At 39.9% G+C, this 20,323-nt stretch overlaps 1 protein-coding gene across 5 annotated transcripts in view; it reads right to left on the minus strand.

Annotated features, from left to right (window-relative positions):
- Window positions 1-1,222: 1,222 nt before the first annotated feature.
- Window positions 1,223-20,323, minus strand: part of LOC126092382 (anillin-like) — a 137,312-nt gene continuing 118,211 nt past the window's right edge. For 3 of the 5 annotated variants that reach the window (XM_049907942.1, XM_049907941.1, XM_049907943.1), the window contains exons 18-20: window positions 16,763-16,957; window positions 16,462-16,634; window positions 1,223-2,312 (exon numbers count right to left, since the gene is read on the minus strand). In XM_049907942.1, the coding sequence (XP_049763899.1) occupies window positions 2,210-2,312; window positions 16,462-16,634; window positions 16,763-16,957 (471 nt within the window). In that variant the 3' untranslated portion in view covers window positions 1,223-2,209. The remainder of the gene's footprint in view (window positions 2,313-16,461; window positions 16,635-16,762; window positions 16,958-20,323) is intronic. The other 2 variants (XM_049907945.1, XM_049907944.1) reach the window with 1 other exon arrangement.

The raw sequence follows: 20,323 nt of genomic DNA on the forward strand, positions 1-20,323 counted from the left end.
GGACGTGAAACATGGACGATAAATAGTTTGGACAAGAAGAGAATAGAAGCTTTCGAAATGTGGTGCTACAGAAGAATGCTGAAGATTAGATGGGTAGATCACGTAACTAATGAGGAGGCATTGAATAGAATTGGGGAGAAGAGGAGTTTGTGGCACAACTTGACAAGAAGAAGGGACCGAGTGGTAGGGCATGATCTGAGGCATCAAGGGATCACCAATTTAGCATTGGTGGGCAGTGTGGAGGGTAAAAATCCTAGAGGGAGACCAAGAGATGAATACACTAAGCAGATTCAGAAAGATGTAGGTTGCAGTAAGTACTGGGAGCTGAAGAATCTTGCACAGGATATAGTAGCATGGAGAGCTGCATCAAACCAGTCTCAGGACTGAAGACCACAACAATGTAACTCAGGGATACTTGTAATCTAAAACTGAAATGTGAAAATCCTGACTTTGATGATAGCTTTAGGGCACATACCAAGTTGGTTATCTGCATCTTAACTGAGTAGAAATGTGTACATTTTGTGATGTGGCCAAAGAAGTCTTTCTTTAACATAACATTACTGTAGTCATGTATCGTGGAAATAAATGGAGGAAGTTTGTATACATAGTTTACTCTTAAAAGTAAACAATCTTTTTCTTTTGTAAGCCACCTATTGTTATCTAAAGTTGGCAAGTCTTGTTAGGGTAGAGGAGTAAAAGGTAGTAAAAATTCACAAAAACTAATCATCATTCACACTGCAACAGAGAATGCATTTACTCTTAAAACAAAATGTGGGATTACTGTATGCTCTCCCAGTATACAACATTGCCTACTAAGTGTTTTCTTTGATAGAGCATGGCAGCAGCTTTATGTGTAACTTTAGTGAAATACCACAGACTAGTTCTTAATGGGTATTTTGGAGGTAATTCGTAATACACCATCCGAGGAGCGAACACATTTTTTTGTTTCTTTAGTTTCCTGCCTTTGTGTTATTTTTCTAACCAGCTGAAGTCTGATTTTAGATGTCACGTCTTACAGGGATGAGCTCAGCAATAATTTTCAATAATGTACTGATTGATATTATTTCTACAGGTAGATTAAAAATACTAGCCCCTGAAGTGCAAACCTTTAATAATAGATACTAGAGGCAGTATAGTTTGTAAACAGTTTCATGAAATCTAAAAACAAAAAAAGTTACATTTTTAAAGTAATAAAATGTACTAAAGCAAATAATGTTTATTATGCATTTCTATCAGATATACACATATACAAATCAAAAATATTTTTGTAGCTGTATAAATTAGTATCACAATAATAACAAATATATAAAAATAATTAGTATGCTGTTGCTTTATAATTGGCTATAAAGTTTTGAAAGCCCTATGATGTCATGGTAAGGCAGTAATCTCAAATAAAAAAATCCCATGATAATTAATTAGATATTCTTAAACAAAATACTGCAAAGTGTCATGTCAAGCATGTATAATCGTCATGATCTGTAAAAAGTAAACTGCCCACAGAAAGGTAGTGTTCAGAACAAACATACTACCAATCTCAAATACAAACTGTGTGTTATCTCTGGGTAGCAAAATTAGACAGTAGTACAAATGAGCACAGTTTCCAAAGACACTGCATGCAGTCATGTGGATAACATGTTACACATAATCCCATTCATTGTTAATTTGCTGCTGTATACAATGTATTGAAGATAGAGAAAAAGGAAGTCAATCTTTTAATATTTACAGTAACAAGAATATAAAAATATTACAAAATATTAACAGCCCCTCATATGTTAATCTTAAAAGTGTATATACATTGAAAATAAAGATCAATATTTACATATTATTATGTATGGGATTATGTGTTATAGGAATGTTTTAATATGGTTTCTTTGCTCTTAAGCAAAATTATACACTTCAGAGAGCATGTGTGAACTATGATATTGCATGTCGCAAGACCAAAAAAAAGTCAGTTTTAAGATGATGCCATTACACAGACTATCCTGCAGGCTGCTTCATTGAACTCCATCATTAAGTAAAAAAACACCAGTTACAAGTTTTCCAGATGCTCCAAGAGACATACTGATAAAAGCTGCTTCAAAGTTTGGTGGCCACATTATTTGTTTATAATAATTTGAGACTAGATAAAAACACTACCTTACTATGTGATTACAGCACCTAACATTACATGCTGATCACATTATTTGTTCTGTATTAGTATCTGACCTATTTACTTTCTGTCATTATTCCAGGCTCTTAACATTGAAAGAGTTTTGTTTAGCTGTGAGCACCAAACAAGTCGATCCTCCTTTGTATCTGCTGACAGGAGGTGCCTGAAACGACAAAAAATATTATTAGGTAAGACTGCTAATCAAACGAACCACCAGTCATTTAATTCTTCTTAAGTCAGTGGAATCTTTACATAAATTGTTCAATATTTTAGAAAATTCTTTGCATGGTGGCTTTTCTGGTGACAAAATCACAATCTATCACAAAGCTGCTACTCTCTATAAATAACTCGTCTGATAAAATATCACATGGTCTCATTTTTTTGCATTGAAAAATGTAATCACATATCCTTTTAACACGAGAATCACATACACAACAAGAACTTCGCACTGAGCCGGCACCAAACAAGTTAAAAGTGACACTTAGTTGCAACTGGATTATATCTGGCAATTTTACTGGCCTCCTTTATAGCCTTCAGCATCTAGATTGTTCTGTGAGCATTGGGTGTTTGACCGTGTGACAGTGTGGTTTCAGTTGCCTGTGACTGCAGTCGTGTGTGTGTGTGTGTGTGTGTGTGTGTGTGTGTGTGTGTGTGTGTATACGTCTATTGTCGACAAAGGCCTTAATGGCCAAAACCTTTATTTATTTGTGACAGTCTTTTTGTTGTGCCTATCTGCGACTCAGAATCTCCACTATATGGTGAGTAGAAACTTTCCTTTTCATAAAAAAGGACACTTTTCTAATATGAATTTAACACACATCCATATAGAAGTTATAAAAAACGTTTCATGGAACTGGTGCATCCGGTCAACATCTGAATAAATAAAAATTTTATTTACATGATTAAAATCAATTTTAGGAAGAAAGGGAGACATCAGGCTGTTTATCTGACCTACTCCCATTCTCGTATAGTAAAAACTGTTAACTGATATTGTCAAGCCAGTGGAACAGTAGAAACAACTGCTAATGATTTATTGTTAGTGACAGCTGGCTGAATGAATCTCGAGCAAAATTTTTAATTACAATCAAACATGGATAGGAGAAATCTTCCCATGCAGCAGCAGACAACATACAGAAAGTTGCAAAATAAATAAACTAATTAAAATATTCTTTCAATTACAGTTCCAGCAGCTTGAGGTACAGATATCAGCCATCACCTAACCATGAGCTCACTGTGTTGCACATGGTAGAGTGGGGAAAACTAAATACTGAGCAATTTTCTTTCATCTGCCGTGCCTCTCTAAAAAGTACTCTGAAGTTAATTTCCCTGTAAATGTTTTACTTTTCACACACACACACACACACACACACACACACACACACACACATAAAAATTTGAAAACCACATTTTCTTTGATATCCTATGGAGGCCATCAGGAAAAGTATACAATCTGAAGATTTTATTCTTTTGCATCTCACATTGTTGCTTGACAGTTAATTGGCTATCTTCCCATTACTGGTCAGATATTGCAATGATCTGGAATGCACTTGAAGAGTTTGCAATATGTTCAAAATACTTAATGTCTGTGTTACTGCACACAATATTGTTTTGGAGTAAATATACTTTACATAATCGCGTTATGGTGCATCACTTCACAGCCTATGCTAAATTTGTTAATGTACATCATGTTTATTTTTGTACATGGTTTACTAAGTCAGCCACAATCAAACTTTACATGTCAGTTAAGTGTTGTAACATTATAAACCAAAATGGCCTGCACTGTCACAACTTAACACCACTTTAGCACAAAAGGATCAAAGCATGCAGTCATAAAAACATTTTTCCACCCCACTTGTAATTTGAAGGTTGTAGCTGACAATGAAAACAGTTTTAAAAACAAATTTAAGTCATTTCTTCTTGATTACAATCCTTCTCCACAGATATCTTTGTATGTGTCTGGATTGTGTTGATTTAATTTTGATTTAAAATTAGAAGGTAGGTCAGCTTTGGCCATAGTTTTGATGATTTATTAACAGCAAAATTGATTTTCGATCATCTTCAGTGCTGGAAGTTAAAAATTTTCACATAGCAATCAGTGAATAAGAAACAAAAGACCACAAATACACCTGAGTATAAACCAACTGTTGGTAAGAACATACCTTTGGCGTACAAATTAAAGCTCGTAGGCACTGGTGCCTAGTTATTAGCAGTAACGGACGCTATGAAACGATCGCAATAACTGAAGCCACTGTTTACATTCACCTATACAGCAGACCTCAGTGTGACAGGGGCTTCGAACGCCCTCCATGTGACATGTGAAGACTTAACATTACTTTATTTGGCAAGAGATTACCACAAAATACCAAATGAGCACTTGCAAATCATTAATTGAATATTTCAAATTTAAAACGCATAGCAAAAAGGAAGGGGGAAATGCACATCTTTACAACATACACTGGCGTGTTATTTTCAAAACAACTTAAAAAAAAACATGCAAGAATAAAAATCAACAGGTAAAATTATAGGGTGTCGGATTACAGGACTAGTAAAAAAGAAAGAAAGAAAGAAAGAAAGAAAAATATATAAATAACATGACATCAAATATAGCAGAATTTGTTATAGCACAGTAACCGCCATCTGACGTGGGAAGTCAGAGGTGCAAAGTTCTTAATTCATGTAAAATATTATGCTGAAACCAGGAAGTCAAATACATAAATACAGGTCAAAATGTCATGAAACACATAATGCTTCATAAAAAATTGTTTAGGGTGCAGACTAACAATTTTTTATCATATTTAACAACATCATGATACACACCTCATTCGTCCCATTGGGACATGTTAACACATTATAACTATTTCTGAGGCTTAATTATGAAAAGTAGGAGGATATAAAAGCACAATGTGGATGCAGAGATGTTTAGTGCACTCACGAGCAAGAGCTACTGTTACAAATAACAAAGAATTAGTGATATGTTGGCTGGAGACACAAGCATACGAAATACGTTAGCCTAGTAGAAACTTCCATTACCACACCTATTATTTACAGAAAAAATTTCCTTATATGATACAAACAGAACATGCGTACAAGGAAACAGTGTTCTCTTTAAAGTATAAAAGCTTTGTCCCAAAAAAATACATCGCACTCTGGTTATACACTTTTGTACCAGCCCTGGGCCAGAACCCATCGTACATACATTTACAGTTGATACTACAGAAATGAAAACAGTCAAGCAAATGGTTTTGGATACTCATATGAAGGAGATAATTTTATTACATGCCTTATAGCAGCAGTGGGACCCCTTAAGCAAAAAACTGATTTCGAAAATACTCATATATCCAAAGTAGTCCATAACAATTAATCTAAAATGCAAGGTGTGAATAAGTAGTAATATACATCGTACATCCAGAAAAAAGTCATAACTTAGGAAAGGCAACAGTACAAATTATTTCCAAAATATACATCTTACTGTAGACAAATTAGAGCCAGATAATACATATATTTTCCCACAATTACTTACTAAAGCAATTAAAATGTGACAAACTAGCAACAGGAAATAATCACATGAAAGTGATGAGGATTTAAATTTCTTGTCTATTGGGAAAACATAAATTATCACACTACTTAATGTGTAGTGTGCATGGATTTTGTTAAAGGCCTATTATGACTGTCAGTTATGTAACCGGACCACCAGTTGACAGAGGTTATTACAAAAAAGGTGCTAAAAGTACAAGCTAACCAACAATCTCAATAAAGAACCTCAAAAATTGCTGTACATTAAAATATGTTGGCTAATGAAAAGTGTGGGTAATGTTGTTCAGCCATCAGATTCACATGTATTACCTAATAGGTGAGAACAATGTTAACATTATAAAAATATTGTAATGCAGTTATGAGATATGTACACATGGGCTGTATCAGAACACTTATTACAACACATTAATGAAAACTCTTTCAAATGGCAAAGGTATTGCACAAAGGTACATGAAAAATAATTACATATAAGTGAAAATAGTTTCTATTCACTTCGTGTCAGCGCCTAAGAGATGTTGACTACAGTGAAAACTACGTTCCAATAGGGTCCTTATTGGAAGAGCAATAGGGATAATACTTTTTGAAAAAGGAAAATTAGTAAACTTTATTGGTACAAACCAGAACACGTGTCCAAGCATTGGGATAGCTAAAATAGAAGCTAACGTAAATGTTCTCGTAACGACTATGACTGAAGCGTAGTATACAAGGGATTTACTCGCCAGTGTATACCTGTCCCTTTTTCCCCCCAAGGTAAGTCTTTCCGCTCCCGGGATTGGAATGACTCCTTGCGCTCTCCCTTAAAACCCACATCCTTTCGTCTTTCCCTCTCCTTCCCTCTTTCCTGATGAAGCAACCGTGGCTTGCGAAAGCTTGAAATTTATATATATATATATGTGTGTGTGTGTGTGTGTGTGTGTGTGTGTTATTGTTATTGTTATTGTTTCTATCAGCGTACCAACGGTTTCGTTTGGTAGGTTACAGAATCTTTGTTATATAGAGGGAAACATTCCAAGTGTTTTTTTTTTAAACTATTATAACTAATGTTTATATTCTCTGTTTTTACTTCTTTGTTGATATATATATATATATAATAGAGGGAAACATTCCACGTGGGAAAAATATATTTAAAAAGAAAGATGATGAGACTTACCCAACAAAAGCGCTGGCAGGTCGATAGACACACAAATAAACACAAACATACACACAAAACTCTAGCTTTCGCAACCAACGGTTGCCTCGTCAGGAAAGAGGGAAGGAGAAGGAAAGACAAAAGGATTGGGTTTTAAGGGAGAGGGTAAGGAGTCATTCCAATCCCGGGAGCGGAAAGACTTACCTTAGGGGGAAAAAGGACAGGTTTACACTCGCACACACACACACACACATATCCATCCACACATACACAGACACAAGAAGACATTTGTAAAGGCAAAGAGTTTGGGCAGAGATGTCAGTCGGGACGGAAATACAGAGGCAAAGATGATGTTGAAAGACAGGTGAGGTATGAGCGGCGGCAGATTGAAATTAGCGGAGATTGAGGCCTGGCGGATAGCGAGAAGAGAGGATATGCTGAAGGGCAAGTTCCCATCTCCGGAGTTCTGACAGGTTGGTGTTAGTGGGAAGTATCCAGATAACCCGGACGGTGTAACACTGTGCCAAGATGTGCTGGCCGTGCACCAAGGCATGTTTAGCCACAGGGTGATCCTCATTACCAACAAACACTGTCTGCCTGTGTCCATTCATGCGAATGGACAGTTTGTTGCTGGTCATTCCCACATAGAACGCTTCACAGTGTAGGCAGGTCAGTTGGTAAATCACGTGGGTGCTTTCACACGTGGCTCTGCCTTTGATCGTGTACACCTTCCGGGTTACAGGACTGGAATAGGTGGTGGTGGGAGGGTGCATGGGACAGGTTTTACACCGGGGGCGGTTACAGGGGTAGGAGCCAGAGGGTAGGGAAGGTGGTTTGGGGATTTCATAGGGATGAACTAAGAGGTTACGAAGGTTAGGTGGACGGCGGAAAGACACTCTTGGTGGAGTGGGGAGGATTTCATGAAGGATGGATCTCATTTCAGGGCAGGATTTGAGGAAGTCGTATCCCTGCTGGAGAGCCACATTCAGAATCTGATCCAGTCCCGGAAAGTATCCTGTCACAAGTGGGGCACTTTTGGGGTTCTTCTGTGGAAGGTTCCGGGTTTGAGGAGATGAGGAAGTGGCTCTGGTTATTTGCTGTCTGTGTATGTGTCTGTGTATGTGTGGATGGATATGTGTGTGTGTGCGCGAGAGTGTAAACCTGTCCTTTTTTCCCCCTAAGGTAAGTCTTTCCGCTCCCGGGATTGGAAGGACTCCTTACCCTCTCCCTTAAAACCCAATCCTTTTGTCTTTCCTTCTCCTTCCCTCTTTCCTGACGAGGCAACCGTTGGTTGCGAAAGCTAGAGTTTTGTGTGTATGTTTGTGTTTATTTGTGTGTCTATCGACCTGCCAGCGCTTTTGTTGGGTAAGTCTCATCATCTTTCTTTTTTTATATATATATATATATATATATATATATATATATATATATATATATATATATATATATATATATATATATATATATATAAAACAAAGATGATGTGACTTACCAAATGAAAGTGCTGGCAGGTCGACAGACACACAAACGAACACAAACATACACACAAAATTCAACAAACTGTTGCCTCATCAGGAAAGAGGGAAGGAGAGGGAAAGACGAAAGGATGTGGGTTTTAAGGGAGAGGGTAAGGAGTCATTCCAGTCCCGGGAGCGGAAAGACTTACCTTAGGGGGAAAAAAGGACGGGTATACACTCGCGCACTCACACACACATATCCATTCACACATATACAGACACAAGCAGACATATTTAAAGACAAAGAGTTTGGGCAGAGATGTCAGTCGAGGCAGAAGTGCAGAGGCAAAGATGTTGTTGAATGACAGGTGAGGTATGAGTGGCGGCAACTTGAAATTAGCGGAGATTGAGGCCTGGTGGATAACGGGAAGAGAGGATATATTGAAGGGCAAGTTCCCATCTCCGGTGTTCTGACAGGTTGGTGTTAGTGGGAAGTATCCAAATAACCCGGACGGTGTAACACTGTGCCAAGATGTGCTGGACGTGCACCAAGGCATGTTTAGCCACAGGGTGATCCTCATTACCAACAAACACTGTCTGCCTGTGTCCATTCATGCGAATGGACAGTTTGTTGCTGGTCATTCCCACATAGAACGCTTCACAGTGTAGGCAGGTCAGTTGGTAAATCACGTGGGTGCTTTCACACGTGGCTCTGCCTTTGATCGTGTACACCTTCCGGGTTACAGGACTGGAGTAGGTGGTGGTGGGAGGGTGCATGGGACAGGTTTTACACTGGGGGCAGTTGCAGGGGTAGGAGCCAGAGGGTAGGGAAGGTGGTTTGGGGATTTCATAGGGATGAACTAAGAGGTTACGAAGGTTAGGTGGACGGCAGAAAGACACTCTTGGTGGAGTGGGGAGGATTTCATGAAGGATGGATCTCATTTCAGGCGAGGATTTGAGGAAGTCGTATCCCTGCTGGAGAGCCACATTCAGAATCTGATCCAGTCCTGGAAAGTATCCTGTCACAAGTGGGGCACTTTTGGGGTTCTTCTGTGTAAGGTTCCGGGTTTGAGGAGACGAGGAAGTGGCTCTGGTTATTTGCTTCTGTACCAGGTCGGGAGGGTAGTTACGGGATGCAAAAGTTGTTTTCAGGTTGTTTGTGTAATGGTTCAAGGATTCCGGACTGGAGCAGATTCGTTTGCCACGAAGACCTAGACTGCAGGGAAGGGACCGTTTGATGTGGAATGGGTGGCAGCTGTCATAATGAAGGTACTGTTGCTTGTCGGTGGGTTGGATGTGGATGGACGTGTGAAGCTGGCCATTGGACAGTTGGAGGTCAACGTCAAAGAAAGTGGTATGGGATTTAGAGTAGGACCAGGTGAATCTGATGGAACCAAAGGAGTTGAGGTTGGAGAGGAAATTCTGGAGTTCTTCTTCACTGTGAGTCCACATCATGAAAATGTCATCAATAAATCTGTACCAAACTTTGGGTTGGCAGGCCTGGGCAACCAAGAAGGCTTCCTCTAAGCGACCCATGAATAGGTTGGCGTACGAGGGGGCCATCCTGGTACCCATGGCTGTTCCCTTTAATTGTTGGTATGTCTGGCCTTCAAAAGTGAAGAAGTTGTGGGTCAGGATGAAGCTGGCTAAGGTAATGAGGAAAGAGGTTTTAGGTAGGGCGGCAGGTGATCGGCGTGAAAGGAAGTGCTCCATCGCAGCGAGGCCCTGGACATGCGGATTATTTGTGTATAAGGAAGTGGCATCAATGGTCACTAGGATGGTTTCCGGGGGTAACAGACTGGGTAGGGATTCCAGGCGTTCGAGAAAGTGGTTGGTGTCTTTGATGAAGGATGGGAGACTGCATGTAATGGGTTGAAGGTGTTGATCTACGTAGGCAGAGATGCTGTCTGTGGGGGCTTGGTAACCAGCTACAATGGGACGGCCGGGATGATTGGGTTTGTGAATTTTAGGAAGAAGGTAGAAGGTAGGGGTGCGTGGTGTTGGTGGGGTCAGGAGGTTGATGGAGTCAGGTGAAAGGTTTTGTAGGGGGCCTAAGGTTCTGAGGATTCCTTGAAGCTCCGCCTGGACATCAGGAATGGGATTACCTTAGCAAACTTTGTAAGTAGTGTTGTCTGAAAGCTGACGCAGTCCCTCAGCCACATACTCCCGACGATCAAGTACCACAGTCGTGGAACCCTTGTCCGCCGGAAGAATGACGATGGATTGGTCAGCCTTCAGATCATGGATAGCCTGGGCTTCAGCAGTGGTGATGTTGGGAGTAGGATTAAGGTTTTTTAAGAAGGATTGAGAGGCAAGGCTGGAAGTCAGAAATTCCTGGAAGGTTAGGAGAGGGTGATTTTGAGGAAGAGGAGGTGGGTCCCGCTGTGACAGAGGACGGAACTGTTCCAGGCAGGGTTCAATTTGGATAGTGTCATGGGGAGTTGGATCATTAGGAGTAGGATTACGATCATTTTTCTTCGTGGCAAAGTGATATTTCCAACAGAGAGTACGGGTGTAGGACAGTAAATCTTTGATGAGGGCTGTTTGGTTAAATCTGGGAGTGGGGCTGAAGGTGAGGCCTTTGGATAGGACAGAGGTTTCGGATTGGGAGAGGAGGTTTGGAGGAAAGGTTAACTACTGAATTGGGGTGTTGTGGTTCCAGATTGTGTTGATTGGAATTTGGAGGGAGTGGAGCTGGAAGTGGGAGATTGAGTAGATGGGAGAGACTGGGTTTGTGTGCAATGTGCAATGGACATCTCTGCCCAAACTCTTTGCCTCTCTATATGTCTGCTTGTGTCTGTATATATATATGTGTGTGTGTGTGTGTGTGTGTGTGTGTGTGTGTGTGTGTGTGTGTGTGTGTGTGTGTGTGTGTCGACCTGCCAGCACTTTCATTTGGTAAGTCACATCATCTTTGTTTTTTATATATATATATATATATATATATATATATATATATATATATATATATATATATATATATATATATATGGTTATAATAGAAGGAAACATTCCACGAAGGAAAAATATATGCATGGGATGCACCCTCCCACCACCACCTACTCCAGTCCTGTAACCCGGAAGGTGTACACAATCAAAGGCAGAGCCACGTGTGAAAGCACCCACGTGATCTACCAACTGACCTGCCTACACTGTGATGCATTCTATGTGGGAATGACCAGCAACAAACTGTCCTTTCGCATGAATGGACACAGGCAGACAGTGTTTGTTGGTAATGAGGATCACCCTGTGGCTAAACATGCCTTGGTGCACGACCAGCACATCTTGGCGCAGTGTTACACCGTCCGGGTTATCTGGATACTTCCTACTAATACCAACCTATCCGAACTCCGGAGATGGGAACTTGCTCTTCAATATATCCTCTCTTCCCGTTATCCACCAGGCCTCAATCTCCGCTAATTTCAAGTTGCCGCCACTCATACCTCACCTGTCATTCAACAACATCTTTGCCTCTGCACTTCTGCCTCGACTGACATCTCTGCCCAAACTCTTTGTCTTTAAATATGTCTGCTTGTGTCTGTATATGTGTGGATGGATATGTGTGTGTGTGCGAGTGTGTACCCGTCCTTTTTTCCCCCTAAGGTAAGTCTTTCCGCTCCCGGGACTGGAATGACTCCTTACCCTCTCCCTTAAAACCCACATCCTTTCGTCTTTCCCTCTCCTTCCCTCTTTCCTGATGAGGCAACAGTTTGTTGCGAAAGCTTGAATTTTGTGTGTATGTTTGTGTTCGTTTGTGTGTCTGTCGACCTGCCAGCACTTTCATTTGGTAAGTCACATCATCTTTGTTTTTAGATATATATATAAATATAAAATAGAGGGAAACATTCCACGTGGGAAAAATATATTTAAAATGAAAGATGATGAGACTTACCGAACAAAAGCGCTGGCAGGTCGATAGACACACAAACAAACACAAACATACACACAAAATTCTAGCTTTCGCAACCAACGGTTGCCTCGTCAGGAAAGAGGCAACCGTTGGTTGCGAAAGCTAGAATTTTGTGTGTATGTTTGTGTTTGTTTGTGTGTCTATCGACCTGCAAGCGCTTTTGTTCGGTAAGTCTCATCATCTTTCTTTTTAAATATATAAATATATATATCCCTACCCAGTCTCTTACCCCCGGAAACCATCCTTGTAACCATTGATGCCACGTCCTTATACACAAATATTCCACATGTCCAGGGCCTCGCTGCGATGGAGCACTTCCTTTCATGCCGATCACCTGCCGCCCTACCTAAAACCTCTTTCCTCATTACATTAGCCAGCTTCATCCTGACCCACAACTTCTTCACTTTTGAAGGCCAGACATACCAACAATTAAAGGGAACAGCCATGGGTACCAGGATGGCCCCCTCGTACGCCAACCTATTCATGGGTCGCTTAGAGGAAGCCTTCTTGGTTACCCAGGCCTGCCAACCCAAAGTTTGGTACAGATTTATTGATGACATTTTCATGATCTGGACTCACAGTGAAGAAGAACTCCAGAATTTCCTCTCCAACCTCAACTCCTTTGGTTCCATCAGATTCACCTGGTCCTACTCTAAATCCCATGCCACTTTCCTTGACGTTGACCTCCACCTGTCCAATGGCCAGCTTCACACGTCCCTCCACATCAAACCCACCAACAAGCAACAGTACCTCCATTATGACAGCTGCCACCCATTCCACATCAAACGGTCCCTTCCCTACAGCCTAGGTCTTCGTGGCAAACGAATCTGCTCCAGTCCGGAATCCTTGAATCATTACACCAACAACCTGAAAACAGCTTTTGCATCCCGTAATTACCCTCCCGACCTAGTACAGAAGCAAATAACCAGAGCCACTTCCTCATCTCCTCAAACCCGGAACCTTCCACAGAAGAACCCCAAAAGTGCCCCACTTGTGACAGGATACTTTCCGGGACTGGATCAGATTCTGAATGTGACTCTCCAGCAGGGATACGACTTCCTCAAATCCTGCCCTGAAATGAGATCCATCCTTCATGAAATCCTCCCCACTCCACCAAGAGTGTCTTTCCGCCGTCCACCTAACCTTCGTAACCTCTTAGTTCATCCCTATGAAATCCCCAAACCACCTTCCCTACCCTCTGGCTCCTACCCCTGTAACCGCCCCCGGTGTAAAACCTGTCCCATGCACCCTCCCACCACCACCTATTCCAGTCCTGTAACCCGGAAGGTGTACACGATCAAAGGCAGAGCCACGTGTGAAAGCACCCACTTGATTTACCAACTGACCTGCCTACACTGTGAAGCGTTCTATGTGGGAATGACCAGCAACAAACTGTCCATTCGCATGAATGGACACAGGCAGACAGTGTTTGTTGGTAATGAGGATCACCCTGTGGCTAAACATGCCTTGGTGCACGGCCAGCACATCTTGGCACAGTGTTACACCGTCCGGGTTATCTGGATACTTCCCACTAACACCAATCTGTCTGAACTCTGGAGATGGGAACTTGCCCTTCAGCATATCCTCTCTTCTCGCTATCCGCCAGGCCTCAATCTCCGCTAATTTCTAATTTCAATCTGCCGCCGCTCATACCTCACCTGTCTTTCAATATCATCTTTGCCTCTGTACTTCCGTCCCGACTGACATCTCTGCCCAAACTCTTTGCCTTTACAAATGTCTGCTTGTGTCTGTGTATATGCGGATGGATATGTGTGTGTGTGCGAGTGGATACCTGTCCTTTTTTCCCCCTAAGGTAAGTCTTTCCGCTCCTGAGATTGGAGTGACTCCTTACCCTCTCCCTTAAAACCCATATCCTTTTGTCTTCCCTTCTCCTTCCCTCTTTCCTGACGAGGCAACCGTTGGTTGCGAAAGCTAGAGTTTTGTGTGTATGTTTGTGTTTGTTTGTGTGTCTATCGACCTGCCAGCGCTTTTGTTGGGTAAGTCTCATCATCTTTCTTTTTAAATATATTTTTCCCACGTGGAATGTTTCCCTCTATTATATATATATATATATATATATATATATATATAATAGAGGGAAACATTCCACGTGGGAAAAATATATTTAAAAAGAAAGATGATGAGACTTACCAAAGTCTTGGTAAGTCTCATCATCTTTCTTTTTAAATATATATATATATATATATATATATATACACACACACCTAAAAACAAAAATGATATGACTTACCAAATGAAAGTGCTGGCAGCTCGACAGACACACAAACTAACACAAACATACACACAAAATTCAAGCTTTCGCAACAAACTGTTGCCTCATCAGGAAAGAGGGAAGGAGAGGGAAAGACGAAAGGATGTGGGTTTTAAGGGAGAGGGTAAGGAGTCATTCCAGTCCCGGGAGCGGAAAGACTTACCTTAGGGGGAAAAAAGGACGGGTATACACTCGCGCACACACACACATATCCATCCACACATATACAGACACAAGCAGACATATTTAAAGACCATATATGTCTGCTTGTGTCTGTGTATATGCGTATGGATATGTGTGTGTGTGCGAGTGTATACCTGTCCTTTTTTCCTTTCTTCCCCCAAGGTAAGTCTTTCCGCTCCCGGGATTGGAAGACTCCTTACCCTCTCCCTTAAAACCCAAATCCTTTTGTCTTTCCCTCTCCTTCCCTCTTTCCTGACGAGGCAACCGTTGGTTGCGAAAGCTGGAATTGTGTGTGCATGTTTGTGTGTCTATCGACCTGCCAGTGCTTTTGTTTGGTAAGTCTCATCATCTTTCTTTTTAAATATATTTTTCCCACGTGGAAAGTTTCCCTCTATATATATATATATATATGGTGTCTGTATATGTGTGGATGGATATGTGTGTGTGCGCGCGCGAGTGTATACCCGTCCTTTTTTCCCCCTAAGGTAAGTCTTTCCGCTCCCGGGACTGGAATGACTCCTTACCCTCTCCCTTAAAACCCATATCCTTTTGTCTTTCCTTCTCCTTCCCTCTTTCCTGACGAGGCAACCGTTGGTTGCGAAAGCTAGATTTTTGTGTGTATGAGTGTGTTTGTTAGTGTGTCTATCGACCTGCCAGCCCTTTTGTTCGGTAAGTCTCATCATATATATATATATATATATATATATATATATATATATATATATATATATATATATATATAACTTACCAAATGAAAGTGCTGGCAGGTCGACAGACACACATACGAACACAAACATACACACAAAATTCAAGCTTTCGCAACAAACTGTTGCCTCATCAGGAAAGAGGGAAGGAGAGGGAAAGACGAAAGGATGTGGGTTTTAAGGGAGAGGGTAAGGAGTCATTCCAGTCCCGAGAGCGGAAAAACTTACTTTAGGGGGAAAAAAGGACGGGTATACACTCGCACACACACACATATCCATCCACACATATTCAGACACAAGCAGACATATTTAAAGACATTTTTCCCTCGTGCAATGTTTCCTTCTATTATATATATATATATATATATATATAAAAAGAAAGATGATGAGACTTACCAAACAAAAGCGCTGGCAGGTCGATAGACACACAAACAAACACAAACATACACACAAAAATCTAGCTTTCGCAACCAACGGTTGCCTTGTCAGCAAAGAGGGAAGGAGAAGGAAAGACAAAAGGATATGGGTTTTAAGGGAGAGGGTAAGGAGTCATTCCAATCCCGGGAGCGGAAAGACTTACCTTAGGGGGAAAAAAGGACAAGTATACACTCGCACACACACACACATATCCATCCACATATACACAGACACAAGCAGACATTTGTAAAGGCAAAGAGTTTGGGCAGAGATGTCAGTCGGGACGGAAGTACAGAGGCAAAGATGATGTTGAAAGACAGGTGAGGTATGAGCGGCGGCAGATTGAAATTAGAAATTAGCGGAGATTGAGGCCTGGCGGATAGCGAGAAGAGAGGATATGCTGAAGGGCAAGTTCCCATCTCCGGAGTTCAGACAGGTTGGTGTTAGTGGGAAGTATCCAGATAACCCGGACGGTGTAACACTGTGCCAAGATGTGCTGGCCATGCACCAAGGCATGTTTAGCCACAGGGTGATCCTCATTACCAACAAACACTGTCTGCCTGTGTCCATTCGCATGCATATATATATATATATATATATATATATATATATATAAGAGCTATAGTCATCCGAATAGAGAATGCACCCTTACACCTTAAAGAGAAAAGATAAAGGTTGAAAATCTGTATTAATTTAAACAATTTACCTTATTGTAGTACGGTTTTTAGAGCGAACCAGTATGAGGGTTTCCACATCATCGGGCTGTGGTGGGCGTGTTGTTTCCAAAAGGAAGGTGTTAGGTCGTGCACAAATATCTCTTGAAACTAGTCCAACACTCTCTGTTGAACAAGCTTTAAGATCTATCCAACCAATTGGCTCCTTGAAAATAAATACACGGTTCACAGAAACTCTGCCAAAAATTAGTCAACTCACAACACACTACTTAGTTATGAGTTACAGTATTTAATTGCAGATTCTAAGATAAAGATAATGGATCAATATGATACCTTCTTTCCTTCATCATCAGGATACTTCCAGTAACACAGAGTTGCACCTTTCAAAAGACACCATCTTCGATGCCATGCCCCAAATCCAGATATATCTTCAAACATTGTTAAAAACCCACGTTCTGTCACAGTCAAACTTAACTCTGATGACAGTTGAACCAATACATTTCCCTCAAGTGGAGACTTGTGTCCAACCTGCAATATAATAATGGTTGAGATGTTATTAAGCTGATGACACAATAGGGCTACAGCAGGAAAATATTTATAACCATAAAGATGTTCCAACAGAGTCTTGAAATCTATACGGTGAAAAGGGAATTCCTTAATACAACAAGGCTGCCAGCACTTAACTAGTACTTGCAGGTTTTCTCTAGTCCTTGAGAGAGCTACAAGACACTCACTATTGTTTAACACTTTGGCAACCAAGTTTGAGCACAACTTGGGCCACAACTCTGTGTTCAAAAGACTGCACCCAAGTATAGCTCAGGTCACATTTATTTCAACATGTGAGGCACCTATTGCTCAAAAACTGGGCTCATTTTGTCTGAGAAAAACGTATTGACGTCTTGCTATGTGTCACTTGACAGGCGTTACTTTCTACTGTCAATTTCCAGAATTATTTTGAAAGAAACAGGAGCATATGTAAGAGCTGCTGTCACGACTGACGGAGGCAATGTGTGCTTGTGTTGTCATGAGTGTACTAGTCACGTTTTGCAGCTTGCTGTAATTCTGTTACAAATGTTTCACACTTGTTGAGTGAGAATGAAATTTTGGAACATCAATAGGAAGAATTCAATGATTCTGCATTGGAGTGAGAAATATTTGAAAGGGGACAGTCTGAAGAAGATTGATATTCGGGTAACCTGCAGTCTGTTACAATTTTTCATCACTGATACTGTTGCTACAGGTACTGCTGCTGTAAATGCAATTTACTTCTGTTTTATTTGCTTGAATATTGTCTTTTTTATCGATGACTCTCATGACAAAGCAGCATCCAACACAGGTTTCCAAGGCTTGTTTGGAGAAGCCGAGACAATTTACTGGCAAAACAAGCAGGAAGGAAACAAACTGTTATTGCCTTGATTGCAATATGCTTCTCTGCATGTCAGAATACTTCAGACTTTTCCATGCAAAAAACAAGTACCTGTGAAACTGCTCAATAGCTCACCTCATCTTAAGGATAGGTCTGCTTTGTCAACATTACTTTAAAATTTGCAACTAAAATAAATACCTATGAAAATAAACACTGAAGCTTAGCACTTTTTAGTATGTTATTTTAAGATACATCAAACACATATGTAATGGTACCATTTTTAATAATGGTGTAAACAGCTGGTTTTCTGGACCCAAAATTCTTCTATGCAACTGGACTTTAAAGTGTTAATAAGTAGGGACAAGAAAATTTCACACAAATGATAACATGAGAAGTAATGTAAAATATGCAGTTTTTACAAATATACCATGAAATTTGGTATTTTTTTTCTTTTTCCTGCACACAAATCTTGTAAATCATAAGGTAGCAGTTTACCCCTATTGGGGTGAGGTACTCATGTAAAATGTAACATTAAAATAACAATTCATTACCTGTTTAAAAATTGACACCTAGATCTGATGTCAGCTGGTAACAGTTTTATCTGCCGAAGTCATATTTCCTAATCACAGGATAAACTATGTTTTGGACAGCTCTTTAATGCAGTACATCAATTAAACTGCATATTTTCGAAACACCCAAATATAGCACTTAAGCTTGGCAAACATTTAAATCAATATAGCATCTCCTTGTTTTGCTTCTATCAGGTCACTTGGGCTGTGTTACAGATCAAATTGTCATCAGATTTCATTTTTCAAAACAGTGGAAATAATTGAATAAATTTTATGATAAAAGGTTGCCAGTGATCTGTTCTACTGCCAGATACGCATTTCCGTGGACATCATGTTCCCTGTGTTCTGGTTGGCTGATGGAAGCAAACCAAGCAGGTTCCATGTTGATTTACATACTTGTGAAGCTGAAGTGCCATATATCATTTTACGTCTTTTATTTATTTAATTATATGTAGTTTAATTAATGAGCAGCATTAAAGATCTTTCCGTACTACATTGTTTCTGGTACAAAAAAGCCAGGAGATATGATAAATCTGTTAACTTTATCCTATTCCAAGTTAAAACAGCTTCAAGATATATTCATTGTTGCGGGAAAAGGAATTTTTAATGATGAAACTAGCGAATGTTTCAAACCATTATGAAGAATACTTTGGACAGAGGTGAAGATAACAGTGAAGTATGGCTGCCAACTATTATGGCCACAGGTATATGCAAATCAGCATCCATTGCAATGAGCCAGTTATGTATATCTGGAATGACAAGTATCTGCTGTGTAGATATTCTGAAGGGATGCAAATCCCTTCTGCAATTAATGGAATATTAAATTTTGATGCAAGTAAAAAGTATCTGCTGTTGTACTGAAAGCAGTTTTGCTTCTGTGTTAAAGTATGGACTCCAAGTGGCACGTTTCACACTATATAAGAATGTTGATTGCATATTGTCTCCAAAAAGAAATATGATGCTATGTGATTTTTAAAAAAAACTTTCAACATTGTTTGGATACAGACACACACATATCCATCCACACTTTAATTGGGTAATTTAGAAGGTCTGCAGCATTTTTTCCCTAATAATGGAATGAAGTAAGTTGTGTGATGTCAAGAAATAAAATGTAATTGATAAGTATATTTTCAACGAAAGACTGCACCCCAAATCAATGGAATACAACAAAAATAAAGTTCATCATTGAAAACTAAGCCATTAGAGTAACACCAAAATCAGTAAAAAAATAAAACTGATTTTTTCCTGTCTCTATGAACAATCACAGTGCTGAATATTCTCATTGTTTTAAGGGGCTAGACCAGGCTGACGCTTGATTCTGGAACCAACATTCAGAGACTTTAGACCTTTATAGTACACTCTTAAGATTGTATTCTGTATTTTTTAAATAAAAAAACTTTAACCCAGAGGACACTACATGACATCAATGAAAGACCTTCGCAGAGTGCGAGGGCATTTGTTGGGAGCTCTGAACGCCACTATTTTGAACCTAGAACAAAATTTCAAAAACTGCTTTGAAACTGACAATATTGTCTAATGTAATACATATGGTTTTATTTTATTTTATTATTATTTTTTTTTAATAGCAGCGCTCTTCAAAGTCAATTTTTTCGACAAACAGTTGTTATTTTTTAAAAAAAAAAAAGAGGGAGGGAGAGAGACAAGCATGTGCTTTCAGATGTTTGCCATAGATGAATCGTGTTACAGAGGGAAATCTTGTTGAGAATAGTATTTCAATCAATACTAATGTCCTCTGTGATAGTATATGAAACTAACAGGGCCCCTATTACATTGGTAACTATTACAGTATTACCTCGGTTGCATTCGAGTGCTCTGATCCATCAGATCCTCACGCAGTACATTCTAGTTTTAACATATTTTAACATTTATAAGACACTTTATTTGAATAAATCTAGAAAATAGACTCTCTAAGCCAATAAAAAAATTAAGCTAAAAATT

The sequence above is a fragment of the Schistocerca cancellata genome, chromosome 7 (assembly GCF_023864275.1).
Source record: "Schistocerca cancellata isolate TAMUIC-IGC-003103 chromosome 7, iqSchCanc2.1, whole genome shotgun sequence".
In the NCBI taxonomy this organism is placed as follows: domain Eukaryota; kingdom Metazoa; phylum Arthropoda; class Insecta; order Orthoptera; family Acrididae; genus Schistocerca; species Schistocerca cancellata.